Below are 21,487 nucleotides of genomic sequence, written 5' to 3'. Positions count from 1 at the left end.
TGGTGAAATTGTAAACGATGTTTTTCAGAAAATCATTAAGTGGTTCTCTGCAAATGGGCTCTCATTAAACTTTGACAAAACACAGTATATACAGTTCCACACAGTAAATGGAATGACCCCATTAATAAATATAGACTTATATCAGAAATTGGTAGCTTAGGCAGAATATTCAAAATTTCAAGGTGTATGCATTGATGAGGGGTTGCACTGGAAAAAACACACTGAGGATCTGCTGAAACGTTTGAGTTCAGCTACTTATGCTATTAGGGTCATTGCAAATTTAGCGGTATACATCTGAGTAAATTAGCTTACCACGCCTATTTTCATTCTCTGCTTTCGTATGGCATCATATTCTGGGGTAGCTCATCATTGAGTAAAAGAGTGTTCATTGCACAAAAGTGTGTAATCAGAATAATTGCTGGAACTCATCCAAGATCATCCTGCAGACACTTATTTAAAGAGCTAGAAATCTTCACTGTAGCCTCACAATATATATATTCACTTATGAAATTTGTTATTAACAATCCGAATGAATTCAAAAGTAATAGCAATGTACATGGCTACAACAATAGAGAAAGGATGATCTTCATTACTCAAGGTTAAATCTAACTTTGGCTCAGAAGGAAGTAAATTATGCTGCCACAAAAGTCTTTGGTCACTTACCTAATAGTATCAAAAGTCTGACAGATAGTCATATAGCATTTAAAAGGAAATTAAAAGAATTTCTTAATACTGACTGTCATTTAATATTTTGTCTAATGTAATATCTTGTATAGACACCTTTTATTATCCTGACATGTTCCACATCATTACGAAGTGTCGTATTCATGATCTATGGAACAAGTAATCTAATCTAATCTATATTGCAAGTTTTCTATGTTAGAAGAAGACATCTCACTTGTATAGCAGTGTTTTAGTAATGCCTGTTTGGGATTCAACATCTCCTCTATATGGTGAGTAGCAATTGGTCCTCCTCATAATATTGATGTTATTCCATTGTTTAAAATCTAAATATTGCTCTTCACACAGATCATACAAGTAAAGGAAAAAAAAATTAGATAGCTTTACGAATTACATGTGACATTTGTGAAATTATTCGCAATTTATAGTTGCCTTTCAAATCACCTTCACACACACACAGACAAATACTATAGCATATGAGAGTTTATCAACTGAAAATTATTTCTTGTGACTATAATTATTTAATTTTATTGTACAATGAAATTAAGGAAGCTTGAAAAATGAAAATCAGGGAACAGTCAAGTTTAAACATCACTTTCTAAGTCCCTGTCACAACTTACATTCTCAGTGTCGATAGTTTAAATTACAACCACCTCATTTCAACACACAATTTTTCTTTTATTTATTTATTTTAATTTACTTAATTTTAATGTTTCAAAACATAACCACTGCCCTTACTCTTAGTTAAACAGTAGAATAGTGTTTTTTAAATTACTCACTCATTATTGAAGTTTGCATCCTTGATTGTGCCAACCATTGGATTTGCACTTGCTGCCATACTGTGCCAATTTATATCCTGAGGTACACCACCAAAGTAAAGTCCACCAGTTTTTCCTGGAGCTTTAATAACAACAGCACTTCCTGGTAAAACAGCTGTGCTCTGCCATGCATCATCAACTCTCAGTTCCAGCTTCCTTGATTGCTTTATTACTGACACAACATGAAACTGCCCATCATTGAAAGAGGTGGCTGAGGTGAGCACAGCCTTTCCAAATCCAGCATCTAACCATACAATAATTCTACCATTCTTGAGTGATACAGAATAATAATGTGACACATTGTGAGACTTTTCAGTTCTCTCTTCGTCCAATGAATCAGTTTTCGCTGATGTGGTAAGCATAAGCAGAGCATCATTCTGCAAACTACGGAAAACAAATTCAAAGGAGGATTTTCTTTTGAGTGTGTGTGATGGTAATTCCAGATATCCATTCCCTTCAAAACTAACTACTCTGAGTGACAGGGAGCACGAAGCTTCTACACCATAAAATTTTCCTTGAAGAGGATTAATTCCCTCATTTACAACTTGTATACCTGACATGCAACCTAAAAACGGTTTTGTAAAGCCGATGTTATTCTGAGCCAAGTCAAACCCTGGAGGCAGACCACCAATCAGGTAATAAGCCTCAGACAAATCTGGAATAGTGTCAGAACTTTGAGGTGAGATGGGGGATGCTTCATGTTCATCATTCCCGATCTTGAGTTTTGCTGAAATATAAAATAATTAAATCTACTTTCAGCCATTAGAAGAATCAAGTTTGCAAATATAACAAAAGTCACGAATTAAAGTATAAATTTACACACAATCTGTACTTTAACTGTAAAATGTTTTCTTATCTAATGACTCCTTTCTTTTAAATAATTGAAACCCCAGCTAGGAATATCAACAATGTAGGGAAAGGCGGATTGCTACTTACGATAAAGAGGATGCATCCAATGAAATCTCAGGCTTTCCCGGCGAATGTGCCGTATCCAAGGTTCTCGGGTCTCCAGCCGGATCCGTTCGTCGAATGGATCCGGCTGGACACATGAGAACCTTTGATACAGGATGCATCAAGTTGCAGACAGGCACAATTGGCCACAAGTTTTCTTTTGAAAGCTAGTTTTATATAACTTTATGTTTAACTTCTAACTGACAAGTAGTCAACGCACTGAAATGAAAAGAATGGAACAACAGAGTTGAAATCAACAGGGGGGGGGGGGGGGGGGGGGGGGGTGGCAACGATATGAAATGATATCAGTGAAAATCGTTCAGAAACACTGAAACTTCAATGTAATAAAAATGTTGTGATGATTGAAAATTTGTGGTATTCATAGACTCAAACACAGGTTTCCTGCCTTTTTCAAAGACTCATCTTATCTATACCATTTCCTCTCTCACAACACCTCTTGACCTGACAACTTTTGCTGTCACTGATGTTTCTCCATGTGATTTCCTAACACTACTACCACAGGTTCTACCAATGCCACTGTCACACATCCTATGGGAGAACTGATAGTAGTGTTTGGAGATTACAAACAGCAGCTTGAGTGACGATAAACGTTTGAATCAGGCCTGGAGGTGCACTCTGAGAACCTAATGGTTAATGTGAAAGCTAGTGAAGAACCAAGAAATCAGGTTTTCTAAACAAACCTGGCACAAACTGACTTATGTTTTAAGGTCGCGTGCGCGCGTGTGTGTGTGTGTGTGTGTGTGTGTGTGTGTGTGTGTGTGTCCACACCACAAGTTAATTGGCTTCAGGTGAATGGTTGTTTTTCCTCATTTTTGTTTTTTGTTTCTACTCTGAAACTACTGCAATCGTAATATTTATCTGATTACACACTGATACGTTAAAGTACGATCTTTTCTTTTTTGAAGAGGAAGGGAATCCAAGCAGCTAAAATTTTCACGAAATTGACATGCATATCCATTATCAATAATCTGAATAAGTAATTAAAGGTAGGATTGCAATATATAAAGAGAGATCAAAAAGTTTCCACTCGAGGACCGTGCGGTCCAGAATTGGTATGCCTATCAAACAAAATCACCGTGAGCACCGAGGCAACCAAAGGCATGATAATATGTGGGGAAAGATCAGGACTATATGGTGGGTGCTCGACATTTGTGATAAGGTGAATAAAAACTGTATATAAAGCTATGCTCATAAACAGTGAGTATTAGTGTTGTTATAACAGGCATGTGAAGATTGTTTTTGAACTGAAAGTGAGTTGTAAAGAAATCGATACCTGGAGGTAATGGAGTGCTGATCTCATTAAAAGAGCAAACCAAAAATTGACAGAAAGCTGACTTAACAGAAGTCATGCGGGATATAGTGTCAAGAAGTAAAGGAGACCACTCAGCAAATATCAGAAGCATTGAGTATCTGAAGGAGCACAGGCAAAGAATAAAAACTTTGCTAGGAGGGATAGGTGGCAGGGATAGGAATGTGGGAAAAAGAGGGAGCAGGTGCATGAACACTGGAGTCAATGAGTTCATGCAGTGTATGATGACAATGACATGGAGGCATGGTTTGGGAGGGAGTGGCAGGTAAGATGAAGGGGAGACTCTTGTGTATAGGGTGTGGGGTTGTGGGAGTGAACAGTGAATTATAAGGCTAATTTCCATGTCTATAGATCAGAGAAACTTCTGCTGGAGGGAGACGGGGTGTCCAGATGACACAGGTTGTGAAACACCCATTGAACTAGAGGATGTTGTGCTCAGCAGTGTGTTCCACCACTGAGTGGTCAACTCCAGTTGTGTCCACACTTTGGCAGTGGCCATTCATTCATGTGGACAGCTGGTTGGTGATCAAACCCACATAAAATGCTGCGCAGAAATTGCAGTTGATCTGGTGTATTATGTTGCTGCTTTCACAGGTAGTCCTGCCTTTTGTGAAACAGATTAAGCTTGTGATGGGACCTGAGTAAGATGCACTAGGATGGGTAAATCACGCAGATCTTGCATGTGGGCCTTCCTTAATGATATGACCCCTATGGCATGAGATTGGGAGTGGGAGTGGTATATGAATAGACCAGCATACTGTGCAGGTAGGAGAGTTGGGAAGGATCATTGGTTAAGATGTCATTTATTTCTGAGTGTGACTATAGATAGTCAAAGCCCTCATGAAGAACATGGTTGGTTAAGTTGTTCCAGTCTGGAAGAAAGATTATAGTTTAACATCTCATCAACAATGAAGTCATTAGAGATGAAGCACAAGCTTAGACTATGGAAAGATGGAGAAGGAAATCAGCCACTCCTTCACAAAGGGGAACCATTCACAAATTTGTCTAAGTGATGCAGGGAAATCACAGGAAACTTAAATCTGGATGCCACAAAGGGGATTTGAAACATCACCCTCCCAAATGTGAGCCCAGTGTGCTAACAACTGTGCCACTGCACTCTGTCTCCAGTCTGTGATGATATTGGGTGATGAGAAGGGCTCTCCTTAACAGCTGGTTCTTGGGGGTTGTGGGAAGGTTAACGGTATGTGAGGATATGGAGCAGAAAATCTGTATGAAGACTAGGTTTTCGAGATAGCACCTGTCTGTAGAGGCCTTTGTGAGACCTCCCCAGCATATTGGGCAAACAAATTCTTATCACTGTAGATATACCATCCATGGGTGACCAGGCTTTAATAGGGGTGATTTTTTTATGTAGAAGGGGTGACAGCTGCCAAAATATAGGCACTGTCAGTGTTAGTGGGTTTAATATGGACAGGCATAGATGGAGCCACCAGAGAGGTGGAGGTCAATGTTCAGGAAAGTGGCATGTTCAGCTGAGGATTACTAGGTGAGGTGGATGGGAGATAAGGTGTTGAGGCTGTCGGGGATTGAGGATAGGGTGTATTAGCCCTAGATCCAGATCATGAAAATGTTATCAATGAACCTAAAATAGAAAAGGAATTTGGAGTTTTGGAAAGTTAGGAAGGTTACCTCTAGGTGATCCACAAAGAAAATGAGATACATGCATGCCATGTGGGTGTCTGCAGCTATGTTGCGGATTTGTTTATGTATCTTTCCTTTAAAGAAGAAGTATTTGTGTGTGAGGATGCAATTTTTTAAATGTATGAAAAGTGAGGTAGTGGGTTTGGAGCTGGAAGGACATTGGGAGAGGTATTGTTTGATAGCACCACGGCTATGGGCATGAGGGATGTGGTGTATATGCAGGCAGCATCAACACTGATGAGTTGCAATCTGTACCTCCCAAACAAACTCTTGCCCTCCAACATCTGAAAGAGCACTCAAGACACTGCCTGAAAAATTATAAAATTTACTGACACCATACACTCACTTTAGAACAGCACTACCCATCAACACTTGGCCTACCCTCAAACTTCCTCATCAAACCATCACATCAAGCAGACCCTGCCTTGCTGATTTTTCCCATTTGCTGCATCCTCCAAAACAACCTCCCAACATCCCACAAGACCCAGAACCTAAGCAAAGCCAATATTATGTTGTCAATGTGCCCACCAAAACTGTCTATTGTATAGAAATTTGTCCTGTTCAAAGGCCTCAACTTCAGCCCATACCCAAGTTCAACCATGCTGGACTCATCAAAGATCTACTTTCCTTCTCCTGATCTCGATATTGAAAACACTTCTTTGCTTGCAATTCCTCCAATCAAAGCCCATCTAATCCTCATACTGAATGTCATCTCTTGCAATTCATATCATTGTCCAAATGAGATCTCCTCCCCCAACCACCACCTGGTCACCTTATAGGAATTTCTTACCTTCAACTTGGCCTCTCCTTCCTTTTCCAGGTCCCTTTCCAAGACTACAAACCTTGCATTGGAACAAAGAACAGCCATTTGCAACCTCATGATAGTCCCTGACTTAACTATCCTCTCTGCAAACAAAGGCCTCATCACAGTCATAATGAAATGAAGTGACTACCCAACAAAAGGCTTCCACTAAATGTCTGACTCCTCTATATACTGCCACAATGAGTCCGTCTCTGAAGTCCAATATTACCTCCAATACATACTCAAATCCTTAAACCCATCCCAGAATCTTCCCCCTGAATCCATTACCCTCCTGACCCCAATGACCCCCCCCCCCCCCCACACACCCAACTTCTACATGCTTCCCAAAATCCAGAAAGCCAACAGTCCTGACTGCATCATCGTAGCTGGTTACTGTGCTCCCACTGAAAGAATCTTCACTCGTGTTGAGGAATGCCACCAATGAATTGTTCATAGCCTAGCCACTGATATCAAAGACGAAAATCACTTCTTTCACCAAACCTTGATCATCCCTACCCCGTTACCACCAAGATCCCAACTTGTCAATGTTAATGCCACCTCCCCACACACCAACAACACTCAAGCTCATGGCCTTGCTGCTATCAAACACTAACTCTTCCAACACCCTTTGAATTCCAAATCCACTACATTAAATGTTATACATCTAACTAAGTACATCCTCACACACAACTACTACTTCTATGCAGAGAAGATATATATAAAAAAAAAAATCCATGGTCTGGTCGTGGCCACCTACATGGCACCCTTCTATACCAATCTGCTTATGTGCCACCTAGAGGAAACATTTGTAGCCTTCCATGATACCAAACTCCTTGTCTGTTTCACATTCAATGGTGATGTCTTAATTATCAGGACCCAGGACCAAGACATTTTTCCATAACCTCAATAGCTTCTCTCCCATCCTCTTCACTGGACCTTCTCAGCCCATATCGTGGCTCTGTCCATATCGAGCCCAGTAACTACCATCAGTACCTGTATTTTGACAACTGTCACTCCTTCCACACCATGAAATTGTTCCCATTTGCTCTGGCCACCCACAGACAGTGTACTTGCACTGATGAGATTTCCTTTGCCCAAGATGCAGGAGGCCTCACAAAGGCCTCCACAGACAGGTGCTATCCCAAAAACCTAATCTTCAAAGAGATTTTCTCCACCATATTCCACATACCCTTAACCTTCCCACAACCCCCAAGAACCAACTGCAAAGAAGAAACCTTTTCATCACCCAGTATTGTCACAGACTGGAGCCAGAGTGCAGTGGCACAGTGGTTGGCACACTGAACTCGCATTCGGGAGGGTGACGGTTCAAATCGCCATTTCGCCATCCCAATTTAGGTTTCCTATGACTTCCCTGTATCACTTAAGACAAGTGCCTGGTTGGTTCCTTTGTAATGGGATGGCTGATTTCCTTCCATAGTCTAAGCTTGTGCTCTGTCTCTAATGACTTCACGGTTGATGGGATGTTAAACCCTAACCAACGATCCCTCCCACCCCTCCTACAGCAGTATTCTGTTGCCCACCAACCTACACAACATCCTGGTCTATTCATATCCCTGTAGAAGACCCAGGTGCAAGACCTGCCAAATTCACCAACCTCTGCACATTCTACGCAAGTCCCATCACAGGCTTATTGTATCCCACGAAAGGCAGGATCACCTGTGGGAGCAGCAGTGTCATATACCAGCTCTGCTGCAATTTCTGAACAGCAGTTTATGTGGGCACGATCACCAACCAGCTGTCCAAAGAATAAATGGCCACCATCAAACTGTGGCCAAGAGCAGAGTTGACCACCCAACGGTGCACTGCCGAGTGCTACATGCTCAAGTTTGAAGGCTGCTGCACAAGCCACGCTGTCTGGATCGTTTCCCACCAGCAACAGCTTCCCCGAACTACACAATTATGAGCTAGCCTCGCAACATATCGTCCGCTCCTGCTATTCTCCTGGTCTCAGACAATAACCCATTGCACTCACATCCTCTACCCCAGTCTCTAACCCCGTTCAATCCACACCTGCACATCATCTTCACCGTAAGCTGCACAAACACACTGACTCTAATGTTCATGCACCTGCTGCCTCTCCCTCCATCATTCCTATGCCACACAATTGCTGCCTCCCTCCTAGCCGACTGCTACCTTCCCCACCCCTCCTCTTGCTTCACGCCTCTCTACCCGTCCCACCTGACGCGATCTCTCAGCCCAGCCCAGCCCACCTGCCGACCTGTGGGAGTGTCCTCTACCTCATTAGTGAAGTCTTCATTCTTTTTGTGTGCCTGTCAATGACTTAATGCTCCTGCTGATCAGTGAATGGTCTCCTTCAATTCTACATCTTTTACAGTCTTCCTGGACTTTCCTAACCATATTTTAAGAGTCCAGAAGATATTGCCCACACAATATTATTAATAAGTATTAAAAAAATTATGAATAATAAAAAATAACAAAAGGAACAAAAAGCCATTCTGATCACTTATAAGTAGGGCCCGGATTTTAATTACCTCAAAAACAGTAAAACATGCAAGCATTTATGGCCAAAGACTTACATAAATATGACCTTAAAATAAAATATCACTTACTAGAAGTATATTTAAAGCATTCTTGTTTGTTTATTTAATTTTTTATTCAGCATAAAGTAAAACAAAATTCTCTTCTCAAAATATTGTAAGTATAGTTCTTTCTTTCTGTCGGGTTTGTGGCTAATTTGCACCTATTTTTTGAATGTCTGAATGTTTTATTTTCTACACACAAAGTACAGTGAAAAGATCATCTATCAAAACAGTAAAACAACGGTTTTATTTCTACATAGTATTTAAAGCCACCTAAAGGTGGCAGGGGTAAAATACAGGGAGCGAAAGGCTATTTACAATTTCTACAGCAACCAGATGGCAGTTATAAGATCGAGGGGCATGAAAGGGGAGCAGTGGTTGGGAAGGGAGTGAGACAGGGTTGTAGCCTCTCCCCGATGTTATTCAATCTGTATATTGAGCAAGCACTAAAGGAAACAAAAGAAAAATTTGGAGTAGGTATTAAAATCCACGGAGAAGAAATAAAAACTTTGAGGTTCGCCGATGACATTGTAATTCTGTCAGAGACAGCAAAAGACTTGGAAGAGCAGTTGAACGGAATGGACAGTGTCTTGAAAGGAGGATATAAGATGAACATCAACAAAAGCAAAACGAGGATAATGGAATGTAGTCGAATTAAGTCGGGTGATGCTGAGGGAATTAGATTAGGAAATGAGACACTTAAAGTAGTAAAGGAGTTTTGCTATTTGGGGAGCAAAATAACTGATGATGGTCGAAGTAGAGAGGACATAAAAGTTAGACTGGCAATGGCAAGGAAAGCGTTTCTGAAGAAGAGGAATTTGTTAACATCGAGTATAGATTTAAGTCTCAGGATGTCGTTTCTGAAAGTGTTTGTATGGAGCGTAGCCATGTATGGAAGTGAAACATGGATGATAAATAGTTTGGACAAGAAGAGAATAGAAGCTTTCGAAATGTGGTGCTATAGAAGAATGCTGGAAGATTAGATGGGTAGATCACATAACTAATGAGGAGGTATTGAATAGAATAGGGGAGAAGAGGTGTTTGTGGCACAACTTGACAAGAAGAAGGGACCAGTTGGTAGGGCTAGTTCTGAGGCACCAAGGGATCACAAATTTAGCATTGGAGGGCAGTGTGGAGGGTAAAAATCAATAGAGGGAGACCAAGAGATGAATACACTAAGCAGATTCAGAAGGATGTAGGTTGCAGTAGGTACTGGGAGATGAAGAAGCTTGCACAGGATAGACTAGCATGGAGAGCTGCATCAAACCAGTCTCAGGACCGAAGACCACAACAACAACAACAACAACAGTATTTAAAGTGTTTCACATTATTTAATACCGTATGTGAATCTTCAGTATCTGCAAAGTTGCACTGGATCACAAGGTGCATTTTCAGGTTTTCCATTGTCAAAGATCTACAGTTGTCACTGAGGATAGTTTTGTACCTGGAAAAGCTCCTCTCCACTTCACAAGACGTCATTGGAGCGTATTTGAAGGCAGCCAGGTCACTGGAATTCAGCTTTGTTTCAGTATCTTCAAATGTTGTGGCATTCCCTGAAAGACTGTCACTAATTTTGCACAGTGTAGAATATCCAGTATTCCGTTGGAGAACACTTTGCAAATTGGTTTTCACTTTGTCAGCCACATGACCACGAGCTCGACCCAACTCACTCTGCACATGTTGCACAATACTCAGGGCCTCACATAGCTGAGTGCCAACAGCTTCCAGTCATTTGATGGCTTTTGATATCACTGAAAAATTGCTAAGAAAAGGTTTAGGTGGGAGAGGCGCTGAAGGTGCTTGTTCCTTGAATTTCTGCACCTGCATCAGAGCCTTCACATAGATTTTCTTGCCACGGGAAATTAATTTGTCCACGTCAGGGTAATTTGGTAACACCTCTTCGGCAACTCTGTGCAACGCATGTACAAGGCAAGTGGCGTACCACCATACTGGGGTAGGGAATCTGAAGCCCTTTGGCTGCTTTTGCCATATATGAAGCACCATCTGTTACAAGCAGCAAAATGTCGTCTCTTTTCACACCATCCGGCCACATTAGCTTCAGAGAGTTGTCAAACAAAATAGTGATCGTCAAATTGTTCCTCTACTGAGAGCTTCACACATTAGTAGGAACATATCTCCAGGTCCATCAATTTTTAGAACACCAACAACAAAATTTGCAATATATCGCCCACTAATATCTGTAGTTTCATCTATTGACAGCCAGATCTTTTGCTCAGCAATAGTAATTCATATTTTGTTGAGCACATCATTGTAGCATACAGATAAATAGTTCTTCCTCAGTGTAGATTCATCTGGAACTGGATGTGTTGTGTACTTCTCCAAGAACCGTCTGAAGTGTAGATTGTTCAGCTTTTCCAATGGGATGTTGTAGGACACCATCATCTCACACAAATCCTTACAGAATGATTGCACGGTTGACGACTGACCTGTCTGTTCAAATAAAAGCGTTTGCCTGCTGTTATTTCCAGCACTTGGTTTCACACAGTTGCTGTGTTTAGTGGTATTACAGTGTTGTTGCACATTAAAGCGCTTTTCTGGACAAACTTTAACTTCACAAAGTTTACAAAATAATATTTTCCCATCAGTACTAAAGAACTTCTCTCCAAATTCTCAAACATATCCTCGCAACTTCATGCTGTCCGAGCACTTTGCTTTAGGCACGCTGAACAGGGCAAAGGCTGTATTCAAACTGGTTAATGGGAACATCTGTGCAACTGCGATGATTATTATGGCAGAAGCCACCTTTATTGGCTCTGAGAGCGTATTGTCGACTCTGCGCAACAATGTTTTATGTTCGCGAAACGACTGTTGTGGTACACCGATTTTCTGCTACAGTCCTGAGAAATAAAGCTGTGTGGTAATTTATCTGTTTATCTTTCATAATAGCACGTTAAATATTGTATCGTGAGCAACATATTCGTTTTCTTATTTGTGTGCCCCGTAAGATATGAGAAAAATAGTATATGCATTTTTGGCAAAAGTTGACGGAAATATGACCTATTATATTGAAAGTTAGCCACAATATGACCTATTACTAAAATTTGTTGAAATATGACTTTATATGCACAATCAAAATACATTTTTCGACACTAAAATGCCTAGATTTGTGTATAAATTGTTCTAAAATTCACCCTATAGTTCAGAAAAAAATATGACTTGTCATTAAAATCTGGGCCCTACTTATAAGCTTCTTTGTTGTCACTCCATACACTCCGTTTTCATAGTCTGACTTACAGTCTCACAAATGTACAATCATTAGTGCTGTCTTTGTCAACAAGATGAGAATCTCAACAATGTAGGAAAAGACAGACTGCTACTTACTGTGAAGAAGACACGTGAATTTGCAGACAGGCACAATCAAAAGACACTTACATAAAGCTTTCTGTCACAGCATTCCAGCCAGAGATGCTGGAGTTGGTGGTCCTGTATGTGTGAGGTGTGCTTGCTTCTTGCTTGTGTGTGTGTGTGTGTGTGTGTTTTACTGATGAAGGCTGTGGCCAAAAGCTTTATGGAAGTGTCTTTTCATTGTGCCTGTCTGCAACTTGACGTGTCTTCTTTGTGGTAAATAGCAATCTGTCATTCCCTACACTGTTGATATTCCTACTGGGAGTTTCCATTGTCTGAGATGAGAATCTCAATTTTGCAATGGTCTATGTATTACAAACTTCTAAATTCAGGTTCATAACTATAATATTTATAACATGAGGAAAATAAAGAAAATATAACAATACTGAATTGTGGACAATAATAAATAGAATTATAAAGTTAATGTATTACCAGCCTTTTTTTTTTTTGGGTGGGGTGGGGGCTGATATAATTCATCTATACATCTACATATAAAATGAAGTATGAAATAAGTTTGTAATAAGAGTAAGACTGAAACTTATAGACATGGTTAGCTCTATATACTTTCTTCAAGAGATTGGAGAAATACTTACTACGATACGATATCTTAAGTCACTTGCAACACAATATTACCTAGGAATGTGATAGACATACTATTAATTTTGCAACTAACCTGTTTCATGATTTGATCTTCGGTCAAAAAATCTAATTGCATCTATGTGAAACCATTTTCCAGTGTTGTAAAAATTGGAAGTTGATATTTCCAGGCGATTTCCATCACCATAGAGTATTATAAAAATAACTTTCCCTTCCCTCATTACTACTGCTACAAACTGGTCCTGTTAAGAAAGACATAAAAAATAAAGCTATATGACATGCAGTAGCAGTTTCTCTAATGTTTACCATATTATGACTCAGTTCTCTAATATTTAAGTGCAAAATGGATCTCATAATAACACTAAAATGCTGAGACTAGAGGCACGTGTAACACAGTTTGGATAATTAATGATCGTGAGTGGAACTACTGAAAGATGGAAAGTGCAAACTTCATGACTTGGCTATGATTACATATGGCGAGAACATTATGTGTCACAACAGATAAATAAATGCATATCTAAATGTTACTGAGGGTAGGACTGGTGGGAAACAAACCGGTGTTAACCTGTCAGCTTAAATACAATCATTTGGGACTTGTGTACCAAATGTCTCTGAGACAAAAAACACAATCAACAAACCTCGTGGGGCTGAAATTTTGCTAGTAAAATGCAATTACATTGTTTAAAATAACGTTTTTTTTATTATTCATTGTCACTAATGCTAAAATGTGGATGCATTACAGTGTCACTGATACTGAAACACCAAAAATCTTGCAAAGCACACAATTAAAAGACATGGTGACATTACTATAATTCCTATTTTTAGTTACATGGCACTTGCAAAATTGTTTTGGTATCACCTCCAGACACTTCTTATTCTAAAGATGCAAATGTTTGCAAGTAAACTAATAAAATGATAACAAGTTCACAACTTTCACACATGTCTAATGTTGAACAATGTGGACTTCACTCTGCTGAAGTTCTTGAATTAAAACACAGAACAACAGGAAGTATGTGCAAAATAGCAGGAGGAGCACAACTATCAACTATGACAATTGATGGCACAGAAAATCAAATTTCTTAGTCATAAAAATTGCCTCAGCCATTGGTGCCACAGTTCCACTGGTTGCCTACCTGCCACTGTCTTAGTTCCTGTCCTTTAACAAGACCAAAGATGATTGAGATTTGCTCACTATTGGCTGTGCCAAAACTTCATCACAGTTCACGCAAAGAACATGTCTTTAGAGGGAATTTTTTAAATATTGTCTGGACTATAAATTTTTTCGGTTACTTCATAAACTTTACTCCATGAGTAGATCCAGAAAAATTGCATGCCTGAAATTTGGACCCTGCTAGAGACCTATGTTAGGCAAAAGTGTCATTTAATATAAGACTGTATACAGCTTAACCAGCATATAAAGCTTCAGGGCAGTTGAATTTAGAATGGGGTATTAAAATGAACATGGGCAACAAACTTATACCATCTCAGGTGCAAGTACACTGATGTGCCAAAACATTATGACCACCTGTTTAATAGCTTGTCAGCCCAGCTTTGTGAGAAATACATCACTGATTCTGCATATCAGAGATCTGATAGTTTGGTGGTAGGTCTGTGGAGGTATGTGGCATGTCATGTAATTCATGTAAATAATGGGATGCTGATTTGTGTACAAAGTGATGGTGCTTGAGAGCAACCCAGATAGGTTTCACAGGATTTACATCAGGTGAATATGGTCACAGACATCAACAAAAGTTCACTGTAATGTTCCTCAAACAATTGTAGCGTTGTTCTGGCTCCAAGACACAGACAATTATGCTGATGAAAGATGAAATTGCCACTGAGAAAGACAACGGGTGAAGGGATGCACGTGGTTTGCAGTTGCCAGCTTGTCTTCGATTACTACCACAGGTCCCTTGCACGTGCAGGAGAATGTCTCCCATAGCATAATTATGCTCCCATCAGCCTTCACCCATGGCACACTGCATGTTTCAAGCCACCACTTACATTGATGACTGGTTTGATGCAGCTCTCCATGCTACTCTATCCTGTGCAAGCTTCTTCATCTCCCAGTACTTACTGCAACCTACGTCCTTCTGAATCTGCTTAGTGTATTCACCTCTTTGTCTCCCTCTACAATTTTTACCCTCCACGCTGCCCTCCAATGCTAAATTTGTGATCCCTTGGTGCCTCAGAACATGTCCTACCAACCGATCCCTTCTTCTAGTCAAGTTGTACCACAAACTTCTCTTCTCCCCAATCCTATTCAATACCTCCTCATTAGTTATGTGATCTACCCATCTAATCTTCAGCATTTTTCTGTAGCGCCACATTTCGAAAGCTTCTATTCTCTTCTTGTCCAAACTGTTTATAGTCCATGTTTCACTTCCGTACATGGCTACACTCCATACAAATACTTTCAGAAACGACTTCCTGACACTTAAATCTATAATCGATGTTAACAAATTTCTCATCTTCAGAAACGCTTTTCCTGCCATTGCCAGTCTACATTTTATATCCTCTCTACTTTGACCATCATCAGTTATTTTGCTCCCCAAATAGCAAAACTCATTTACTACTTTAAGTGTCTCATTTCCTAATCTAATTCCCTCAGCATCACGCGACTTAATTCGACTACATTCCATTATCATCGTTTTGCTTTGTTGATGTTCATCTTATATCCTCCTTTCAAGACACTGTCCATTCCATTAAACTGCTCTTCCAAGTCCTTTGCTGTCTCTGACAGAATTACAATGTCATCGGCGAACCTCAACATTTTTATTTCTTCTCCATGGATTGTAATGCGTACTCTGAATTTTTCTTTTGTTTCCTTTATTGCTTGCTCAATATACAGATTGAATAACATCAGGGAGAGGCTACAACCCTGTCTCACTCCCTTCCCAACCACTGCTTCCCTTTCATGCACCTCGACTCTTATAACTGCCATCTGGTTTCTGTACAAATTGTAAATAGCCTTTCGCTCCTGTATTTTACCCCTGCCACCTTTAGAATTTGAAAGAGAGTATTAATCTTTCTTCAAGATAAGTCGTAAGGTCAGTATTGCCTCACATGTTCCAATATTTCCACGGAATCCAAACTGATCTTCCCCAAGGTTGGCTTCTACTTGTTTTTCCATTCGTCTGTAAGGAATTCACATTAGTATTTTGCAGCTGTGGCTTATTAAACTGATTGTTCGGTAATTTTTACATCTGTCAACACCTGCTTTCTTTGGGATTGGAATTATTAAATTCTTCTTGAAGTCTGACGGTATTTCGCCTATCTCATACATCTTGCTCACCAGATGGTAGAGTTTTGTCAGGACTGGCTCTCCCAAGGCCGTCAGTAGCTCTAATGGAATGTTGTCTACTCCCAGGGCCTTGTTTTGAGTCACGTCTTTCAGTGCTCTGTCAACTCTTTACGCAGTATTGTATCTCCCATTTCGTCTTCATCTACATTCTCTTCCATTTCCAGAATATTGTCCTAAAGCACGTCACCCTTGTATAGACCCTCTATATACTCCTTCCATCTTTCTGCTTTCTCTTCTTTGCTTAGAACTGGGTTTACATCTGAGCTCTTGATATTCATACAAGTGGTTCTCTTTTCTCCAAAGGTCTCTTTAATTTTCCTGTAGGCAGTATCTATCTTACCCTTAGTGAGATAAGCCTCTACATCCTTACATTTGTCCTCCAGCCATCCCTGCGTAGCCATTTTGCACTTCCTGTCGATCTCATTTTTGAGACGTTTATATTCCTTTTTGCCTGCTTCATTTACTGCATTTTTTTATTTTCTCCTTTCATCAATTAAATTCAATATTTCTTCTGTTACCCAAGGATTTCTACTAGCCCTCGTCTTTTTACCTACTTGATCCTCTGCTGCCTTCACTACTTCATCCCTCAGAGCTACCCATTCTTCTTCTACTGTATTTCTTTCCCCCATTTGTGACAATTGTTCCCTTATGTTCTCCCTGAAACTCTGTACAACCTCTGGTTTAATCAGTTTGTCCACATCTCATATCCTTAAATTCCCACCTTTTTGCAGTTTCTTCAGTTTTAATCTACAGCTCATAACCAATAGATTGTGGTCAGAGTCCACATCTGCCCCTGGAAATGTCTTACAATTTAATACCTGGTTCCTAAATCTCTGTCTTACCATTATATAATCTATCTGATACCTTCTAGTATTTCCAGGATTCTTCCATGTGTACAGTACAACCTTCTTTTATGATTCTTGAATGAAGTGTTAGCTATGATTAAGTTATGATCTGTGCAAAATTCTTCCAGACAGCTTCCTCTTTCATTTCTTTCCCCCAATCCATATTCACCTACTATGTTTCCTTCTCTCCCTTTTCCTACTCTTGAATTCCATTGACGTAGTGTAGCAAAAATGTGATTCACCCTAAGAGCCAACACATTTCCATTTATCGACAGTTGAATTCCAATGGTCCCATGCCGACTGCAATCATAATCGAGAGTGTCGTTGGGTCAACATGTCAACATGTATGGTCTGCTGCGGAGCTCCATGTTCAAGAATGTACGATGAACAATGTGCTCCAAAACACTTGCGTCAGCACCAACATTGTGCTCTTCTGACAGATATGCCATAGATCAACATCCATCCTTCTTTACAGAGCAGACAAGGCTTCAAACCCCACATTCTGTGAAGAGTCATGGACATCCACCATTTAGCTCCTAGTGGTAGTTTTACTGTCTTTCTGCCTCTTTACGTAGATGTTCACAACAGTAGAGCATGATCAATCGACCAGATTCAACATTTTCAAGATACTTGTTCAGAGGCTCTGCGTATTAATAATCTGTACTTTGCTGAAGTCACTTATCTCAATGGATTGCCCCATTTGCAGCTCATATCTTCATTAGGGTGATCCTCTGACCATGTCTGCTCCACTAACATACTTTTGTTACTGTGTCACAAGCCCACTTACTGCATCACATGCCCACAATGCCACCAAGTGGCATCCAACATCACGATGGGCAGTGGTCATAACATTTTGGCTCGTCGGTGTATAATTTCATGTGTCAAACACGCAATGTAAACACTACTATGCTGACTCCTTTATTTGCGATGTAGTTATTCTTTTGCCAGACAAGGAAGTACACTGTCGAGCACACAAACATGTAAACCTGACTATTATGAAAGTTCTGTCAATAGTAAATTAATCATTTGTATGAACTCCAACCCCCACTCAGCAGTACAAGTTAAGTCCTCATAGAGATGGTGCTCAGTTCTTTTTGTGGTAGCAGGCTCTGATTTTTTTATTGTTAATGTCCTTGTATCACATACAGCTTTATGCCAAAACTCCTACAAACCCCATGACAGGTGTCACTGCTACTACTATTGAGTTAAATGCACTTCCAGAGTATGCCAACACAGCCAAAAGTACTCCAAATCATCACCCTCCACCGAGATAAACACTGCCTTTCTTCAGTGAATGGTTACAAATACTGCAATCTTGCATCTCCCTATCATGTTCCAGACTGATACCCAGGACGCCATTTTTCAAGCTGACACCAGTTTCACCTACATCATTACATTCTACAGTGCTGTAACTTCACTATGTCAATCACTTGATTTCAAAATCCATTCAGTCATGATGAAAGGATTTCTTACCACTTCTGTAGCCTCTAACAATTGTTTTGCACTATTAAATATGGACTGCAGTATATTAAATGAATCCACAGGATTTTTGTTTACAATTTCCTAACTATTCAATCTCATTTTAGCTGTTCTACAGTAATCTAGACCATGGTGAAACCATCACAAGTATTAATTTTTCTAAACAAAGGTCACATCTAAGCAAAGAAAGCACATATCCAACTAAGCACATTCACTGGCCATTGATAATTTGCCTGTGATGAATACCTTGAAATAATTTCAGATAACATAAATTTTTATACCATATTCCTATCAAATGCTGACATGCTGTGACAGTCACCGATCTCCTAAATCAGTTACAAAAAATATCCCATTTAAATGCACAACTTGTGCAGTGCATATGTATTCTTGAAGTAGCAGCTTTGCCCATATGCTGCTCAGGAAACTACACACTTGGAAGGCCATCAATTTGGCAGCCAGTGCTTTCCAATAGCGTCATTCCATCAGAATGAATTCCCAATGTCTCCAAAAAAACTCGGTAGTGCAGTGTCTTAAAAAAAAAAAAGGGGAAGGAAGTAAAAGTTCTGCATTCAGACCCACACAGTTACAATTGGGACAAAGATCACCATTCTCCCTGCAGTTGTTGGATACTTGACATTGCAGCCACTACATGTCACTCAAGTAGCTCCTCAGTTGGCATTACAAGGCTGAGTGCACCCCCTTCCAGTCCCCCACCAAGGAAAAATCTCTAGCAGTCGAAACCAGGTCCTCTGCATGTCAGTCAGACGTGTTGACCACTGAGCTACAGAGGCGGACTAATGGATCTGTCACCTAACTATTTTCTGGCATTTTGCAAAATACAAGGAGAACTGTGCATTGCATGTAATGGTGGGTATTATGTCTGAGTGTCTGCAACCACAAGATTTACTTCACCAGCAGGCTGATGCTGAAGCACTGTCGCACTACTCTTATTGGCACAGGCCCATTATTGACCTTATATGACACAGTCTGTTTCTATATCAACACACATTACATAGATTTCCCATCAGTGGAGCAATGGCACTAAAATGGGTCAAGCAGGATCTCACTCCCCAGCAGGTCTTACAGTGCCTACAACAAGGATGGTCTATATAGATGCCACAAAGTATCACTAGTAACCTGTGAACATTCCTTATGCTGGCTGCCATCTTTCCTAAAGGGTGGTGTCATTAAGCTGAGCACAGAATGAAAGACAATGAGCTGCAACATTATTTCAGGAGACACCTTTCCAATGTCTACTACAAAAGTAGTTGCAAAAATATTAAATTCAAATTCAAACTGATTTACATCACTAAATCCATTGTCAAGCAAGCATTCTCTCATAGCCTGTAGCACAGTAACAAATTCATAGAAACGTTTATTCAGTGTCTCCTTTAGCATATTTTTTCCATTTACAATTAATCTAATGTTTGGAAATCTCACACATGAATATTCTGAAAGTTTCTTTGTCTTCAATGCAAATTTACTGCGCAAACATGAGGTAATTATCAAAGTGCTTGACACCATTTTGGTTTCAAGAGAAAATTAGTATTGTGTGTGTTTGGTCAGTTAAATTAGAAATTCAATATCTTATCCCCAGTAAGAGATAATTCTTTTACTATCTTTTCTTTCATGTCCCTGAAAAGTGTTCCGTCTTTACACACCTTGGAAATCCATAGGAAAACAACACCTCTACTCAACCAGCATACTTCCGAAAAATAAGGCACATTACTATTTTCACAATCAAGTTCTTCCAGGAAAGATGTAAACTGCCAATGCCTCAAACTGTGAGCTCTCAATATATTACTTGTGGTTTACAACATAACATAGTATTCTCCTGGTATTTCCTGGCATATACCAATTTTTTTTTAACTTTTTTCTCATTAAATCAAAAAAGGGGGAGTACAGGTTGGAATATCAAAAATGTTATGAAAAGGACAGACTGCTGATCATCATAAAGATGACATGATGAGTTGCAGACAGGCACAATGAAAAGACTGTTACTCATTTAGCTTTCAGCCAAAGTCTTCAACAGAAAAGAAAAGAAAACACACACATTCCCACAAGCAAGCACACCTCACACATATATGACAACTCTCTCTGATCAGTGTGGCCATAACGCAATGGAGAGTGGGGCACGGAAAGGGAACGGATAGCAGTAGAAGAGCCAGCATTACCTGACAGGGCGTGCAGGGACTACATCGTGATTAGACAAGGCAGCTTGACATGGCATCTGGCAGATTGTGAGGGAGGAAGGGGGGAGGCAGGGAAAAGGAGAGCAGCAAAGAGGGGAAACGGCTGGTGGCATTGGGAGAATGTGGGGGCACAATAGGGATGGGAAACTTGAAATGGGAGGAGTGACAGAACAAAGGAGGACAGAAACTGTTGGATGAAGGGTGTGAGGACAATAGGTTATTGTACGTGAAGGCAGAGATAATTTCGGGAGAGGAGAATGTGTTGTAAGGATAACTCCCATCTGCACAGATCAGAAAAGCTAGTGGTGGAGGGGAGAATCCAGATGGCCCAGCTTGTGAAGCAGCCACTAAAATCAAGCGTGTTATATTCCGCTGTGTGCTGTGCCACAGGGTGGTCCACTTTGTTATTGGCTACAGTTAGGTGGTGGCAATTCATCCTGCTATGCAGATGGATGGTAGTCATACTAATATAAAAAGCTCTGCAATGATTGCACCGGAAGTGGTATATGGCATGGCTGCCTACACAGGTGCCCTAGCCTCTGATGGGGTAGGATAAGTCTGCGACTAGAAAGTGCTGCGTGTGGTGGATTGGGCAGGTACTGCACCTGGGTCTTCCACAGGAATGATCCCTGTGGGCAGGGGTTGGGGCTGGAGGTGGCATAAGGATGGACTACGAAGCTCCACAACATCCCAGTCCAGTAATTTTATATTACAAAGCAGAAACTGAGTGCTGCTTTATTTTTCAGTAACAAGTAACTTTCTTTTGACTGTGATTTAAAGTGGAAAGCTTTATTATATTTTTGTTTTGAGCATCTTAACTACTTCTTGGCCATTTTCTTCTCACTAACTCTCATTTTACTACAAAGAAGACCTCAACATACACAATTACAACACACAAA

The 21,487-nt window shown here is 40.2% G+C and overlaps 1 protein-coding gene across 1 annotated transcript in view; it reads right to left on the bottom strand.

The window, feature by feature from the left end:
• The window catches only part of LOC124615580 (laminin subunit alpha-1-like), a 1,154,169-nt gene that overhangs the window by 7,150 nt on the left and 1,125,532 nt on the right, over window positions 1-21,487 (bottom strand). Inside the window, exons 40-41 of the mRNA XM_047143565.1 lie at window positions 12,845-13,010; window positions 1,461-2,226 (exon numbers count right to left, since the gene is read on the bottom strand). Of these exons, the coding sequence (XP_046999521.1) occupies window positions 1,461-2,226; window positions 12,845-13,010 (932 nt within the window). The remainder of the gene's footprint in view (window positions 1-1,460; window positions 2,227-12,844; window positions 13,011-21,487) is intronic.

This window comes from Schistocerca americana, chromosome 5 (genome assembly GCF_021461395.2).
Source record: "Schistocerca americana isolate TAMUIC-IGC-003095 chromosome 5, iqSchAmer2.1, whole genome shotgun sequence".
Taxonomy (NCBI): domain Eukaryota; kingdom Metazoa; phylum Arthropoda; class Insecta; order Orthoptera; family Acrididae; genus Schistocerca; species Schistocerca americana.
Note: the sequence above shows the minus strand (reverse complement) of the source record. Positions and strands in the feature narration are given on the sequence as shown.